A 13,024-nucleotide genomic window follows, 5' to 3' on the forward strand; every position below is an offset into this window, starting at 1 on the left:
GGATGGGGTTCCGCTACTGGCTCATCGAGAAGAGAGTCCCAAAATGTGAGCACTTAATTTGACAAGTTTCTGTATGCTTGTCATAGTTTGCTCCTCACTCACATTTCAGTCTGTCCAAAGCTGAAGCACTATGTGTCACATTAAGAACATAAAAGGATAAGGATAAAATATCTCTAGTTTCCCTCTCTTGGCTTGAAGAACTGTATTACTGTATGTAGTTTCCTCTGTACTATCATGTTGCTCAGAGACCTACAAAAGACATGATTACATTCCTCTATGCCTGTACCAAACTGGTTTCAAAACAGGACATTTTTTTTCTGTTCGAAGGTATAATAAAAGTCCTTTTCAATGGTGGCCTTTAAACAAGGTAAAGGTAGTACTAGTACTAGGAACTTTACTGTAAATGCTTGTCCTGAACGTGTTCGTAATCCACACAGAAATGAAATGCATTGTAATATACGTTGTTCAGCCCCCACACTAAATTCTGCACCAGTGGCACTACATTCAAATTTAAGTGGAACATCGTCACACTCAACGGCACACCAATCACCTGGATATCTGACTGTCATTATCTGAGTATCTGGCTTGATTATGGTCTCACCTTCAAAACACATGTTAATAATCTCCAATCACCAAAGCAAAAACCAGGCTCAATTTTCCCTATCACAGTAAGCAGTGTTTCACCTGTTCCTCCAAGTGCGCTCTTCATATTCATGAAAACAGTAATGTAGTTAAAAGGTTTGAATCCATGGTTATGATAAAACTAGACAGCGTACATTTCTGTTATTTGAATTGCTCTTGGGAGCTCCTTACCACTTCGATCATTGTAATCTGCATTGTAAACTCCATCCCTTCATAACAGATTCATATCATAATAGCATTTTCTTTTACTGAATTGAAAATAGAAATGCCTCCAGTCTCCTTCAGCTCTCTGTCTCTTGGTATAATCTTAGATGTTATACAATATTTTAGCAAGTGATCTCCAAAGCCTTTACTGAGTTTGCTCACTCAGCTTCATAGGTACAGCTAAAGTCTTGAGCTGCCCACAGTAAAACCTGTAACATTATGTATTTTGTTTTTAACAGTAGTAGTTGTTATTTAGCAGTAGTAATGTTGATATGCTCATTATGTTCTTGCTCAAGGGCCACCAACAGTGCTTTTTGAGATCTGAAATGTGTCTGATGTGGAAAGACCGGAAAGACCACGACAAATGTTGATATATTGATGTTAGAAAGGGAGAAATATTAATAAAAAATCTACACTGTGGGCCAAGGTGATGCTTAAATTTTATTGCACTAATTGATGTTTCACTAAAGTTGCAGATAATTTCAAATTTGTCTTCTTTATCAAGACATTAACTTATGTCTATCCGTTTCAGGGAATGGATACAGCTTTGGGGCCTACAAGACTTTACTGGGATTACCAAGAGTCTAAAAGGAATTGTTTGATTTTTTTTTCTTACATATTTTAGAATCTATCTGAGACAAAGGAAATATGTTCATTGAATGTTGAATATATTGAATGTTGATGGCTATTACACTCATTTTGAAGAATATATTTAATGTCCCCATGAGATTGTGATTTACCTGTGTTTCATTACGTTTTCTTTTCAAAATATCACAGTATGTAACCTGTATAAACAATTGAAATGGTACGCACATCATTTACAAAGTGAAAATTGGACAACATATACCTTTGTAAAAGGATTGTTGCTACAGCCATGCACCCATCACTTCATTAATCTTAGTTACTTCCTAGATTCTAAGAAATCCAAACGTCTTTGTCTGACCATCCCCATGTTTCATTGTGTCAAGACTTATTTACTTCATTCTTAAACACTCACTCTTATCAAGAGAATGAAGAAGGTGGAGAGGGCAAAAACCATTAACCATTTTATTCTCATGGATCAGTATAAATAAATAGCGGCAGTGTAGCATAGTGGTTAAGGAACAGGACTGTAACTGAAAGGTTGCTGGTTTGATTCCCTGTTGGGACACTGCAGTTGTACACTGTGGCTACTTAACCCACAATTGCCTCAGTAAATATCCAGCTGTATAAATGGATAACATGGGGGGGGGGGGGGAGTATAACCTACGTAAGTTGCTCTGGGTAAGAGTGTCTGCTAAATGACGTAATGTAAATGAACTTTTAGGGACACAAGGTTTATATACATGTAAGACTGAAGCAACTTAGAAACATAACAGTACCTTTGGCAAATTGTTAGATCAAGACAGACACATGGTAGTAGACAGATAACAGAGAATCCTTGAAATCAATGTTAAATATGAATATCATCACATTTTGTTTTCAGTGCATTTTAAAGAGAAAGCAGTGCTTGACATTCTGGGTTTATTTAAATGATAACGATTTTATGTGAGTCCTATCCAGTTTTGTTTCACTGCCTATATAGATAAGTTGCCTGAACAACAACCCTTAATTGTGGGTTTTGTAGCTCCTTAAGCTTTCACATTACAGAAGAAATGTCTGCAATGAAGAGAAGCAAGAACAAAAATTATGGTAGAATGTCTCATGGAACGTTTTGTTTTTGTTTAATGAAGTTTGTTGTCTTCTCCTTTCATCACATTCCACTTTATGCATAACACATTTTAAAAGATAAGATTGTCAAATAAAAAATGTGGTCATTACAATACAGTGTATGTTGTTTAAAACAGAACTGCTGAATCTGTTATCAGTTACATGTAAAGCAGGTCATGTAAAGAGATCTGAGGTGTAAACAGGAAGGCCGCTCTTTTTTTCCTATTATATTTCATTATCTCAAGGTATTTCTGTGGAGTGATTATCAAGAGGTTTTCATTAAGGATACTTGTGTTCAACAATCAACATCCATCAGGAAAATAGTACATGATTTTGACTGAGGAGCATAAGGCTGGATGAATTTAATTTTAAATCTGAAGTTGCTGTCCTCACCCTGAAGATGTAGGCTACTAACAGTACAATAAGATGAACACTGATAGTACACATAAATCAAAGGAAAGATAATTCAGGTGAATTAGTTGAGCTTTTAGGCATGTTACGACTGAGATCACATTTTTTTTTTTTACCTTTAAACCTGATCCGTACATTTTAACCTTTATCATTAGGATTCTTCCATGGAAATTTGACTAGGTTAACAGCTTGCAGACTATGCCATTTCATGTAACGTCGACATCTAGTGGCAAAACGTATTTGCTGCCAGAAATCCAAAAGCAGTAACGTTAGGCTCAGACAGGTGTGATTAACTAACACTCGCACACAATATCAGAAAGAACAAGAAAAACTTAAGCCATTGCAATTTTTTTGAAACTTTATCAGTGTTCTTTTCAAATAGTCTCATTTTTATATTAATTCAGTATTCATAAATGCTTAGAACCTGTCTGTATGGTTTAGGCGGTCATGTAGTCCAATCGAATAGAAAGATTTGAGGTACTGTTGAAATTGATCTAGTTGACACCAGTAATTAGCTAGTTCACGTGGTTCCGGTCCGGCTCGCAACACACGTGGTAATCAACGAGTCAAGGTAGGCTGTAAACGTATTTTTGAAACATCAACGTTTTTATAACATCACCTTTTATGCGTATCGACAAGATACCTAACTGTATTATTTGCACGTCATATTAAGGGTAGCCACTAGTTATCGGTAATTTAGTTTGGAACCAGACGGACGATCGTGTGATAGGATACGGGAACCGTGTTGAAAAGTCTTAACGTAGGAAACTTTGCTATACAGTGTTGACTCTTGTTGCTTAACTGGCAGAGTGGCTAGCTAAGACGTTGGATATGGCTAATCCCATAAAATAGTTAGTTACACAGATTGTCTGTTGCGATGGAAGTGGAAATAAAAACCTCGAAAAATGTTTTAATTCCGATAAAGCCAACTAGCAAGCTAGCAGGGTCAGAATAGCCGACCTTAGCTTGTTAGCTTTCTAACTAAGATAGCGATAGGTTTCGTTAAGAGTGTCCAATGATACGATAGAATAGCTAGCAGCGCAAATGAGCAGCGTCGTCTCATGTACCCGTATACAAAACAAATAGTTATTTTAACCACATATGGCAAATGGCAAACCAATTGTCTTGCTAGGTAGGCTAGGTATAATGGCCAGCTGTTTAAGGTGTTGATTACGAACGAAGCGATCCAAGAAGTCTTACAAGTTTGTGGAAACTTTCCTCTCCCATTGTGTCATTGCTCAGGTAACGTTATTGCAAAATGGACGATAGGAAGAGGGTACAACTCAGGTGGTTAAGACCGGCGATCTGTTCGCCAACTAAGTACAGGAAGAACAGCATGGGTTTAGCTATGCCCACTCGTTGGAACAGTGTTGACACCAACGAGGACGAAGACCTCTCAGAGTCTGTGAGCTTGGCAGCGGGGTCTGCAGGCTTGGGGGAGCTGGAGAACATCTGCTTGGACACCCCAAAGAAGTCGGTATCACAAAGGGAGGTTACTCACAGAAAAGATGAAGCAATTGTACCATCTCAGAGAAGAAACGATACTCGAGTACAGAAGAAACATTTTGAAAAAGCTAGCGAAGTTCCCTCTGCCACCAAAGTAAGTTAGAAGTAAATTCTGTGTAATTGTTTGTGTTCATTTGTCATATCATGATAGCATGTCTTTTAACCCACTTTTGGATGTGTTTACATTTTAGACAGTTTCAGGGTACTTGGCAGTGGTTACATCAAGAGAAAAATGATGGGAGTTGGTTTTAGTACAATACAGTGGTGGTCAGCTGAGCAACTATGAGGGCTAGGTCTTAAAAGGCTTTTACTCAACTGTTTCTTGTTTACAGATTGCAGAAGCAGTAGAAGGGGACACATCATCCCCCTTGATGGAATCCGTAGAGAATAAAGATGCTTTACAGTCTATCCCTGCTGGTCAGAAGCGGAAAGTTAGTTCAGAAGAGGGTTCAAAGGCTATATACCTGAAAGCACTGACAGATGCCATTGGGGGAGGTGTGGGGAAAAAGCTTGCTAGAGTTGCACACAGGGCAAAGAGAAGCACCTCTGCACCATTCAGGCCGCAGGGCAGGAAGTTGTCCTTGGACTCCAGTGAGGAGATGCCTGGTCTGGATGACAGCACACATTTTGACCCAGTATGCTGCTCGTTCTCAAGCAAAATGGAGACTTGTGGAACAGGAGAAGTTGGGACAGGGGTACGTCCATTACTGTTTGTTGACACAGACGAGCAAGATGACATCTTATTGGCTGGGAAGGACACGAGGGTACGTGTTTCTGGTGGATTGATTTCTCAAATGTCTTATTGCTTGACTTTAGAAGAGGCCTGTGCTACTTTTCCTGTGCTAAAAATGTCCTTTTCTCAGTCTAGTCAATGTTGATAAATTTAAAAACCTTGCATAAAGAGGGCTCCCAAGTAGCTTGGTGGGTAAGGAGTTCACCTTGAAGACAAGCTAAATTCTACAGCCTGGCTTTGATCCCAGTCATGTCATTCACTGACAGTGACCAGGACTCCACAGCAGTGTGGGCATTCCAAAAAAAGAACCAAAATTCTGAAAATACCTTTTATATCACATAAACCCCAACCCAAGCATGCTATTCTCTGGCTGTGTCACAGAGCATTCTTAAAGAATCCACAAGCCAGCTCCCAGTGTGTTTGGTCAAATGCTGCTGTTACTACTTACAGAACTTACAGGAGTTAATTGAGAAAGTAAACATTTTTATAAATCTGGTCTTATATTTGAATTTAGTTGTGAATTAGTAATTATATATTGTTTAAGTTTTATGGGGAGTAAATATGTTGTACTTGTGAAGTGTTGACCCTGTTAATGAGAAGACAATTTAAAAAAAAAGCTTTGTTGTAAGAACAAAGGAAATAACATTGTTTTTCCATTTTTAATACTCTTTGCCCGTCCTTACCCACCTATTACAGCCTCCTCCATTCCATCTCTCTAAAAGTACCTTTCCCATGCCTACATATTTACTCTATATGTACACTTCTGCACACATACATATGGTAAAAGAGAAAAGGTCATTCAGAATATCTGAATAATCTATTATTTGGATCAGTGTTCATATGCTTATTAATGAACGACAAATGACAGACACTCTAGTTTCACTCTTTCTCATAAATATTTATAGAGAGTCTAACTCTGTAGAAAATAAGAGAATTCATCTACATACATTTTCCTGCCTGAACATGGTCGTGAATGCATATCTTCTCAGTGAGTCCTCATTTATATTGAAAGATCTGGAGTATCATGTACTGCTTAGGGAAGGGACAGAATTTAAAGTCACATCATCAATGTAAATCTAAAAAGGGTTGTGAGAGTATTGTGAGAGATTGAGAATAGAATAGTTTTCCTTAGGTTATGAAAATAGTAGTAGCTTTTGAATTATAAATGTCTTAAAACTGAAAACAAATGATTTACTCCCCAGTGGAATGATATGTTTCTCCAGAAAGTGGTTTTGAGAGAGGAGAACTCGGATGGCCCTGATTGGTCAGATGTGGATGACCCCGTGGAGGTGCAAACCTTTTCCCAGGACGAGATTTGCATCACTGAGACAGAGTCAAAGAAGCACAGCTGTGATGATGCACTACCATCTCAGGAGTACGTGGGTAATCCTGTGCCACACTTCATGATGCTCCACGAACAGCCTCCAGATGCATGGAGTGGTGCAGTCCAGCCGCCTTTTGACCCCTCATCAAACACATTGACTGGTGGATTCCAGTTGACCATGGCCCCCTCCCCAAACAAATGGAGCCATGTGGTTCAGTCGTCCCTTGCCTCCTCCCCCAACGTGTGGAGTGGTAGAAGCCAATCATCGTGCAACCCCTCTCCAAACATGTGGAGTAGTGTCCAGACACCTGGGGTAACCTCCATGATGAGCCAGTCAGGCAGTCAGGAGCACCGCAGCAATGTGGATCAGGCTTCTGACCCTTTTGCTTTGCCTGTCCATGCCACCAGGAATATGTCTAGGTCACCTCCGTTCTACTCCAGGCTTCCCCTCTACACTTCATGCTCCAGGTTCTACTCACCATTTGCTTCCTGTGACAGAAACACAAGACGGTCCTCAGACCCTGGCCGTACCGAGTCTCCACCCCCTGAGGGTTCCAGGAACAACACAACCAGAAGAGTGTCAGTGGGGGTGGAGCCTGTGTGGGCCCCCGATCGCACCAGCTCCAGGGCAGGACAGCTGGGCTTCATTGACACCCACTGCCACCTGGACATGCTGTATAGCAAACTGGGCTTCCACGGGACTTTCACCCGCTTTCGCAGACTGTACGAGAGTTCCTTCCCCCCAGAGTTCCATGGCTGCATTGCAGACTTCTGCAACCCGCGCCTCATGGCGAAGGAGGGGATCTGGGAGGGCCTTCTTAAAGAGGAGATGGTTTGGGGCGCTTTTGGTTGCCACCCTCACTTCGGCAAGGACTATACTGCCGCCAGCGAGCACATCATTTTGGATGCCTTGCGGCACCCGAAAGCCGTCGCATTTGGGGAAATTGGATTGGATTACTCCTACAAGTGCTCTACAGAAGTTGCTAGGCAAAAGCAGGTAGAACAGGGCTTTCTGAAGAGTGTATGTTCTTCATGTCTTCAAGTGATGCTTGATTCTTATGATGTCCTATGCCACCTGTAGGTGTTTGAGCGACAACTCCGACTGGCTGTAGCAATGAGGAAGCCCCTAGTGATACATTGCAGAGATGCAGATGAAGACCTTTTAGAAATCATGAAGAAGCTGGTTCCTAGAGACTATAAAATACACAGGTAGGTGGAAGACACTGACTAACACAATAGTAGCTGAGCAGCAGGGTGTAGGAGTGGATCAGTGGGAGTATATTTTTCAGTTTGTGAAAGTCAGTGAACAAAACCACACTAGTTTTTTCACCATGGACATCCATTTTATTTCTACTTCTCTGACAATTGGTATGGATGACCTCATAAGCATTCTTGTTGCCAACAGGCACTGTTTCACTAATGGCTACAACGTCATCAAGCCATTCCTCCAGGAATTCCCCAACCTGACAGTGGGATTCACTGCCCTGATCACCTACCCCAGAGCTGTGGAGGCCAAGGAAGCCATCAGGAAGATACCCCTGAACAGAATAGTAGTGGAGACAGATGCTCCTTACTTCCTCCCACGACAGGTACAAATGGAGAGACTGGTAATGTATCACGAAAAAAATATGAAGGAGGGCAACACAGTACTTGTTCACTTTTTGGGATAGCTGTTGTATTGGATTATGTCACTGTCAGATGTTTCATATTTCGAAGCACTTTAATGAAAGTGTTACACATATCTATCAGCTTCCTCTTGGTCTTATGATGTGCATCCAGCGAATGTAATGAGCAGCACACTATACAGTTTCAAGGTAAATTTGACCTAAAGGAGATCTTGAGTGTGTCTTTGCATCTTGGTGTAGTGTTTGTACATTTTTTTCTTCAGGTTTCTAAGAGTGTGAGCAGATTCTCGCACCCAGGGCTGGCCATCCACACATTGCAAGAGATCAGCCTCCTGAAGGGAGAGCCACTCTCCACTGTCCTCACAACTCTGAGAAGCACAACAGCAAAACTGTATGGCTTGTAAACATTTTTTTTTTCTTTCTCATTAAAACTGTTTTTACTGTTCAGTTGCCTTGCCTTTACTATTGAAAACACCAGTGCATTCAGTTCCCAGATGCTGAGTTGTTTCTCCACCATTCCTCATTAATTCCGGTTATGGCTGCTGGAGACCAACTAGCATGTGCGTATCAGTTTGATTTACTCTATTTAAAATGGACTATAGTGAGGCAGAACTGAACTCTTTCACGTGGAGCCATATATGAAACATCTATATGCTGAAAATGCAAGTTCTGAGAGAAGAGCCACAGATGGTTCAAGCCATGAGCACATTAGCAGAAGCAGATGTCTCGTGTTGCTGCAGTTTATTGAAGGTAACAAACAACATGAGCATGTGAAAGGGACAGCATGAGTCAGGTATGAAAGTGTGCCAGTGTATCAGTATAAGCCTCTTATTCATCTAGCTGTAGAAGGGAAGAGATGCTTTTAAATATGTTGGATGTTCATATCTCTATATTCCACTTAGTATAGTACTGACCTACTTTTTAATAATGGTCTTTCTCTTTTTATGTGGGCATTAGGACACAGTACTCTGACTGGAGAACTTCAAATGTGGAACACTTACTATCATGGGCTGCCCACCACCACACTGTAAGGCATGTGTTCTGTTTCTGATGTACAGGTATCTGTCACTAAGTATGACAGGAGGTGTCATCTGCCTTGAGCTGTCTGTTTGAGAATGGAAGAAAACTGAGTGTAAATAGTATATTAAATCACTGCAAACATATCAAAGGCTTAAAATTGTTATAGACAACACATATCTTTTAGTGGTTTATGAAATATTTCTCTTAAGTGCCATCATTTTAATTCATTAAGGTAAAAGCTAAAACAGTATGATTGAAAAGAAAGCTTGTGTGGTATAGTGGTGAGAGCCTTGGAGTTTCGAAGATTAAAATTCTGTGCAAGACAGTGTAGCTGCAGTTTTAAATTTCTTTGCTGGAGCGTTCCAGCAAAAATCCAGCTGTAAATGGTCATGGAATTAATGACATGGGACATGCAAAAGAATGAGAGTGACGTTTTATTACTGTTTAAGTTAAGTGAATTGCACATGCACATAGAGCACGACTGTGAAATTGCCACTTTGTATGGGAGACGGGGTGTAGTACGATCCACCATGTTCGCTCTTGTCAGTCTGAAACACATGAAAGAAACATCACAGCAGTGTTACTTGGAAATGTACCATCTCAATAGGCACCTTTCAGCTTTTCTTAAGATGTGTTACATTGCAGAAAGCTTAGCATATCACTGTAAAATAGCAACAGGTTGTGATTGCTAAGATGCGCTTGGCCTAAGGTAACATTCTTTTTCAAGAAAAGAAATGTTTAGAGATTGCAGACGTGCTATCAGCTAAATTATGGGTTGGCGGGGCATACTCCATGCCTGTGCAGGACAGTGCAGGATTTTCTACAGAAATCATTGCCAAATCCATTAAGCCAACTGAAAGTCAACCACAACATTAACACACTCACTCCAAATGTTTCCAAGTGTACAACCAATAAGAATGTGCTGAGAATATCCTGAGAAATATCCATAGCCTAAAACACTAAATAACCACAATCTTTCATGAAACATAGCTTTCTAGCTAATAAATAATAGATTAATAGTGGTGCTAAGATAGTGACATCTCAAATGTTGGCAAAATTCATAGACAGAATCATACCCTATCATACCTGATTTAAAAACAGCATTTTAAATCATAGTTATTTCATAACTAATGACACCAAGCAAAGTTCAAGTGTAATATTTAGATGGTAAGATGAAAAATTCAAGGTAACATAGTGTGTAAGATTTTAGGAAACATTGTTTTGCATAGTTTTAGACATGGTAGTTTGAGTGAGATAATGCATCCAAAAGTTTCTATTTTAATTTAGATTATTTTTTCCATCAACATTTTAATGGAAGACCCATCTATACTTTTGTACTTATAAAAAATATATATTTTGTACATGTGAGTAACCTGGCATTTTTATTAGCTGGAAATGTTTTCTTGTTGTAGTTCGAGTAAGAATAAGGTAAAAGTATTCTCCAACCTGCTGCTGGAGTATCCACTAGCAGATCCTGCATGATCTTCTGCAGAACTTCTCCATAGTGATGGAACTCTCCTTCAGTCATTGTAATCGCGATCTCAAAGGGGGTGTTGAACTAACAATAAGAAAAGAAAACAGTTCACTATCAGTGAGGTAGAAACTGTTGTGGCTGACACCTTGCGGTATGAGGCATCTTCAGTATGCATGACTTTTTCATAAACTATCAAGATCATCTGATGCTGAGAATGTTTCTCACAAGAAAAAATTATTTCTGCATTTTAAAGCAATGTGTTGTGTGTACAGAGTTCTGAAACGTTTTAACTAAATATAAAAGACGAGGCTAGGTGCAGAGATCTGGTAGTATGGTCCTTCAGGACAGAATATATATTGTGACTTTATTGCTTTGTATAAATCATATAGCTGAAAAAGGTGGGAGAATCTTTCATTGCACTAGCAAGAGGTATCAGGTCCACAAACCGTAACGTGTTTGCCGTCTTCCTCCTCATAAGAGCGGCTCTCAAACAGGTTGAGGATCCCGTCAGAGTCACGTCTGCCTACCCTGGGGGGCTTCTTATCCATCTTCCCCTACAGATCCAGATCGCCCTCAGTCAGCTGTGTTTAGGCCTGTTCAACTTAAGCTGAACATATGCAATATCCTTTTGGTCTGCGGGTGCCCTGTAAGTCTTAAAACACATTAACTCTGCCGTTGTTGGCATTCACCTGCATGGTTTTTCTAAACACAGCCATCTACCCAGAAAATGTGTAATGCTCTTACTCTACACTGAATTTTAATTTTTACAGCTTTAAAGGAACAGTGTAAGAATTCTGCATGTGGGCTGGATAATAAACAATGTGAGGTGGCAAATACTTAGCAGAAAAAAACGGTTGAGTTCTGTAGTTCAGTTATGTGTAAGCCCATGTGTTACCTGAGTTCAAAATTGTTCACATGCTGTGTCCGGTTGTCTGTGGGTTTTACCTGTGGTTTCTGTGAGGGGCTGAGGAAACTGGAGCCAGCCTGGACTGAGTCCGTCCACAGGGCCAGGACACAGACCAGCAGGATCCCATAGGCTGTCCCTTTCATCAGCTGCATGTCTGAAGTTCAAAGCGAAGTTCACGCTTTTCAAAAAAGAACAAATGAAAAACACAAAGACAATGTGGAACAGTGTCAATACCATTTCAGATCAGAGGTGCAGACGTCAGCGAAAGCTCTGCTTTTCATCTTGGCCATTGTTTCAAAGACCTACTTCATACGTGTACATTGAGGTACAGTACTTGATAGATATGTTGATACAGATTTCTGAATCACTCAATCAGAGGTCATTTCAGAGAAAGTGTTTTGCAGTTACTTCTGACAGCGCGCTTAACATACAGATTTAAATCCAGAATACAAATGAATTATATTTGTACTGACAGTCGGTATGAAAGTAACATAAAAGTGAAACAAACAATGCCATTTTACAACACGTTTGGATAAGATTTAGGAGGTGACCTTACCCAGTCCGTCTTGGTTCTTGAAATTATAGATCACTGACGTTACAGCAGTATTATATACGCATTGCGTATTTGCTTTGTTCAGTTTATTTAACAGTGGTCACTGCTTGGAAACACAAGAACAAATACTGTGGTAAAATATCCAGGATGGAAGTGCAGAAAAGCAAGTGATGCCTCAATAGATACAGAAAATACACAATTTGTAGTGTTAACAGTTTCAAGTGCTTCATGTTCCACATGAATATACAACATAAACCATTTACAATATCTAATTATGCACAGTAACATTTACAGATATGTGCTTAATTTCATTTATTTTTTTTTTCCATTATTTTTTTTTTGGGGGGGGGGGGGGGTGTTTCTACATTTTGAATGTACAGTTATCTTGGGTGATTTCTACAGGATCACAAAGCTATGTGTCAATTTGTTCCACTTCAAAATTTTGTGTGACCATGCTAACAGTGCCCGCTGGTTCCATCTCTTTGTTTGACATTGAGCTGCCAAGCAGTCAAACCAGTCATCCTGCTTGACTGATACGCATGATAAACTGTTTACACAGGAAAAAAAAACGAGGGTGGCATTCAGCACCTGGAGAATGTGGACAAAGAGGAAAAAAATAAAGGTGCTTAGTAAACCCCCTTGTAGAAAGTGTTGCATAGTAGAGGCTGGTACTTTCAAAATTGTAGCCCATGCTAAGGTGGCATGCAAGGAGCACCCTCATCAGTGACTGAACTATGGAAGCCCTGTAGGCATGGTAGTTCATAGATAACATTTGCTTAGGGAGGGAGCTATTCAGATATATGTTGAAAATTTATCATGGAGAATTAACAGAACTGTTCAGGCTGATAGGTATTCTTGTTCATGTAAGTGTGGACTCATGTCCATATTTTCCTTTTTTGATGTATTACTTTATGTGACGGGATGACCGAGCAGTGG

The 13,024-nt window shown here is 40.0% G+C and overlaps 2 protein-coding genes across 2 annotated transcripts; one reads left to right on the forward strand and one right to left on the reverse strand.

Moving 5' to 3' along the window:
- The first annotated feature begins 4,204 nt into the window (after positions 1-4,204).
- On the forward strand, positions 4,205-8,538 carry tatdn2 (TatD DNase domain containing 2). Its single transcript, XM_036532801.1, has 6 exons — positions 4,205-4,423; positions 4,785-5,216; positions 6,409-7,506; positions 7,591-7,718; positions 7,915-8,098; positions 8,398-8,538. Exons 1-6 carry the CDS (start codon positions 4,205-4,207, stop codon positions 8,536-8,538), a joined length of 2,202 nt encoding a protein of 733 aa, XP_036388694.1.
- Positions 8,539-9,697: 1,159 nt separating this feature from the next.
- Positions 9,698-11,687, reverse strand: ghrl (ghrelin/obestatin prepropeptide). Its single transcript, XM_036532802.1, has 4 exons — positions 11,574-11,687; positions 11,075-11,182; positions 10,601-10,712; positions 9,698-9,702 (listed from the first exon to the last, which is right to left on the reverse strand). Exons 1-4 carry the CDS (start codon positions 11,685-11,687, stop codon positions 9,698-9,700), a joined length of 339 nt encoding a protein of 112 aa, XP_036388695.1.
- Positions 11,688-13,024: the final 1,337 nt, after the last annotated feature.

Source organism: Megalops cyprinoides, chromosome 7 (genome assembly GCF_013368585.1).
Source record: "Megalops cyprinoides isolate fMegCyp1 chromosome 7, fMegCyp1.pri, whole genome shotgun sequence".
NCBI classification, from domain to species: domain Eukaryota; kingdom Metazoa; phylum Chordata; class Actinopteri; order Elopiformes; family Megalopidae; genus Megalops; species Megalops cyprinoides.

What these genes read in the sequence shown, in the direction of transcription:
- tatdn2 (XM_036532801.1), top strand. Translation starts at nt 4,205, where the DNA reads ATGGACGATAGGAAGAGGGTACAACTCAGGTGGTTAAGACCGGCGATC. An exon ending in TGGCTGGGAAGGACACGAGG is followed by an intron (nt 5,217 to 6,408) that starts GTACGTGTTTCT and finishes ATGTTTCTCCAG; the next exon opens with AAAGTGGTTTTGAGAGAGGA. An exon ending in AAGTTGCTAGGCAAAAGCAG is followed by an intron (nt 7,507 to 7,590) that starts GTAGAACAGGGC and finishes TGCCACCTGTAG; the next exon opens with GTGTTTGAGCGACAACTCCG.
- ghrl (XM_036532802.1), bottom strand. Translation starts at nt 11,687, where the DNA reads ATGCAGCTGATGAAAGGGACAGCCTATGGGATCCTGCTGGTCTGTGTC. An exon ending in GCCCCTCACAGAAACCACAG is followed by an intron (nt 11,183 to 11,573) that starts GTAAAACCCACA and finishes CTGGATCTGTAG; the next exon opens with GGGAAGATGGATAAGAAGCC. An exon ending in AAGACGGCAAACACGTTACG is followed by an intron (nt 10,713 to 11,074) that starts GTTTGTGGACCT and finishes TCTTATTGTTAG; the next exon opens with TTCAACACCCCCTTTGAGAT.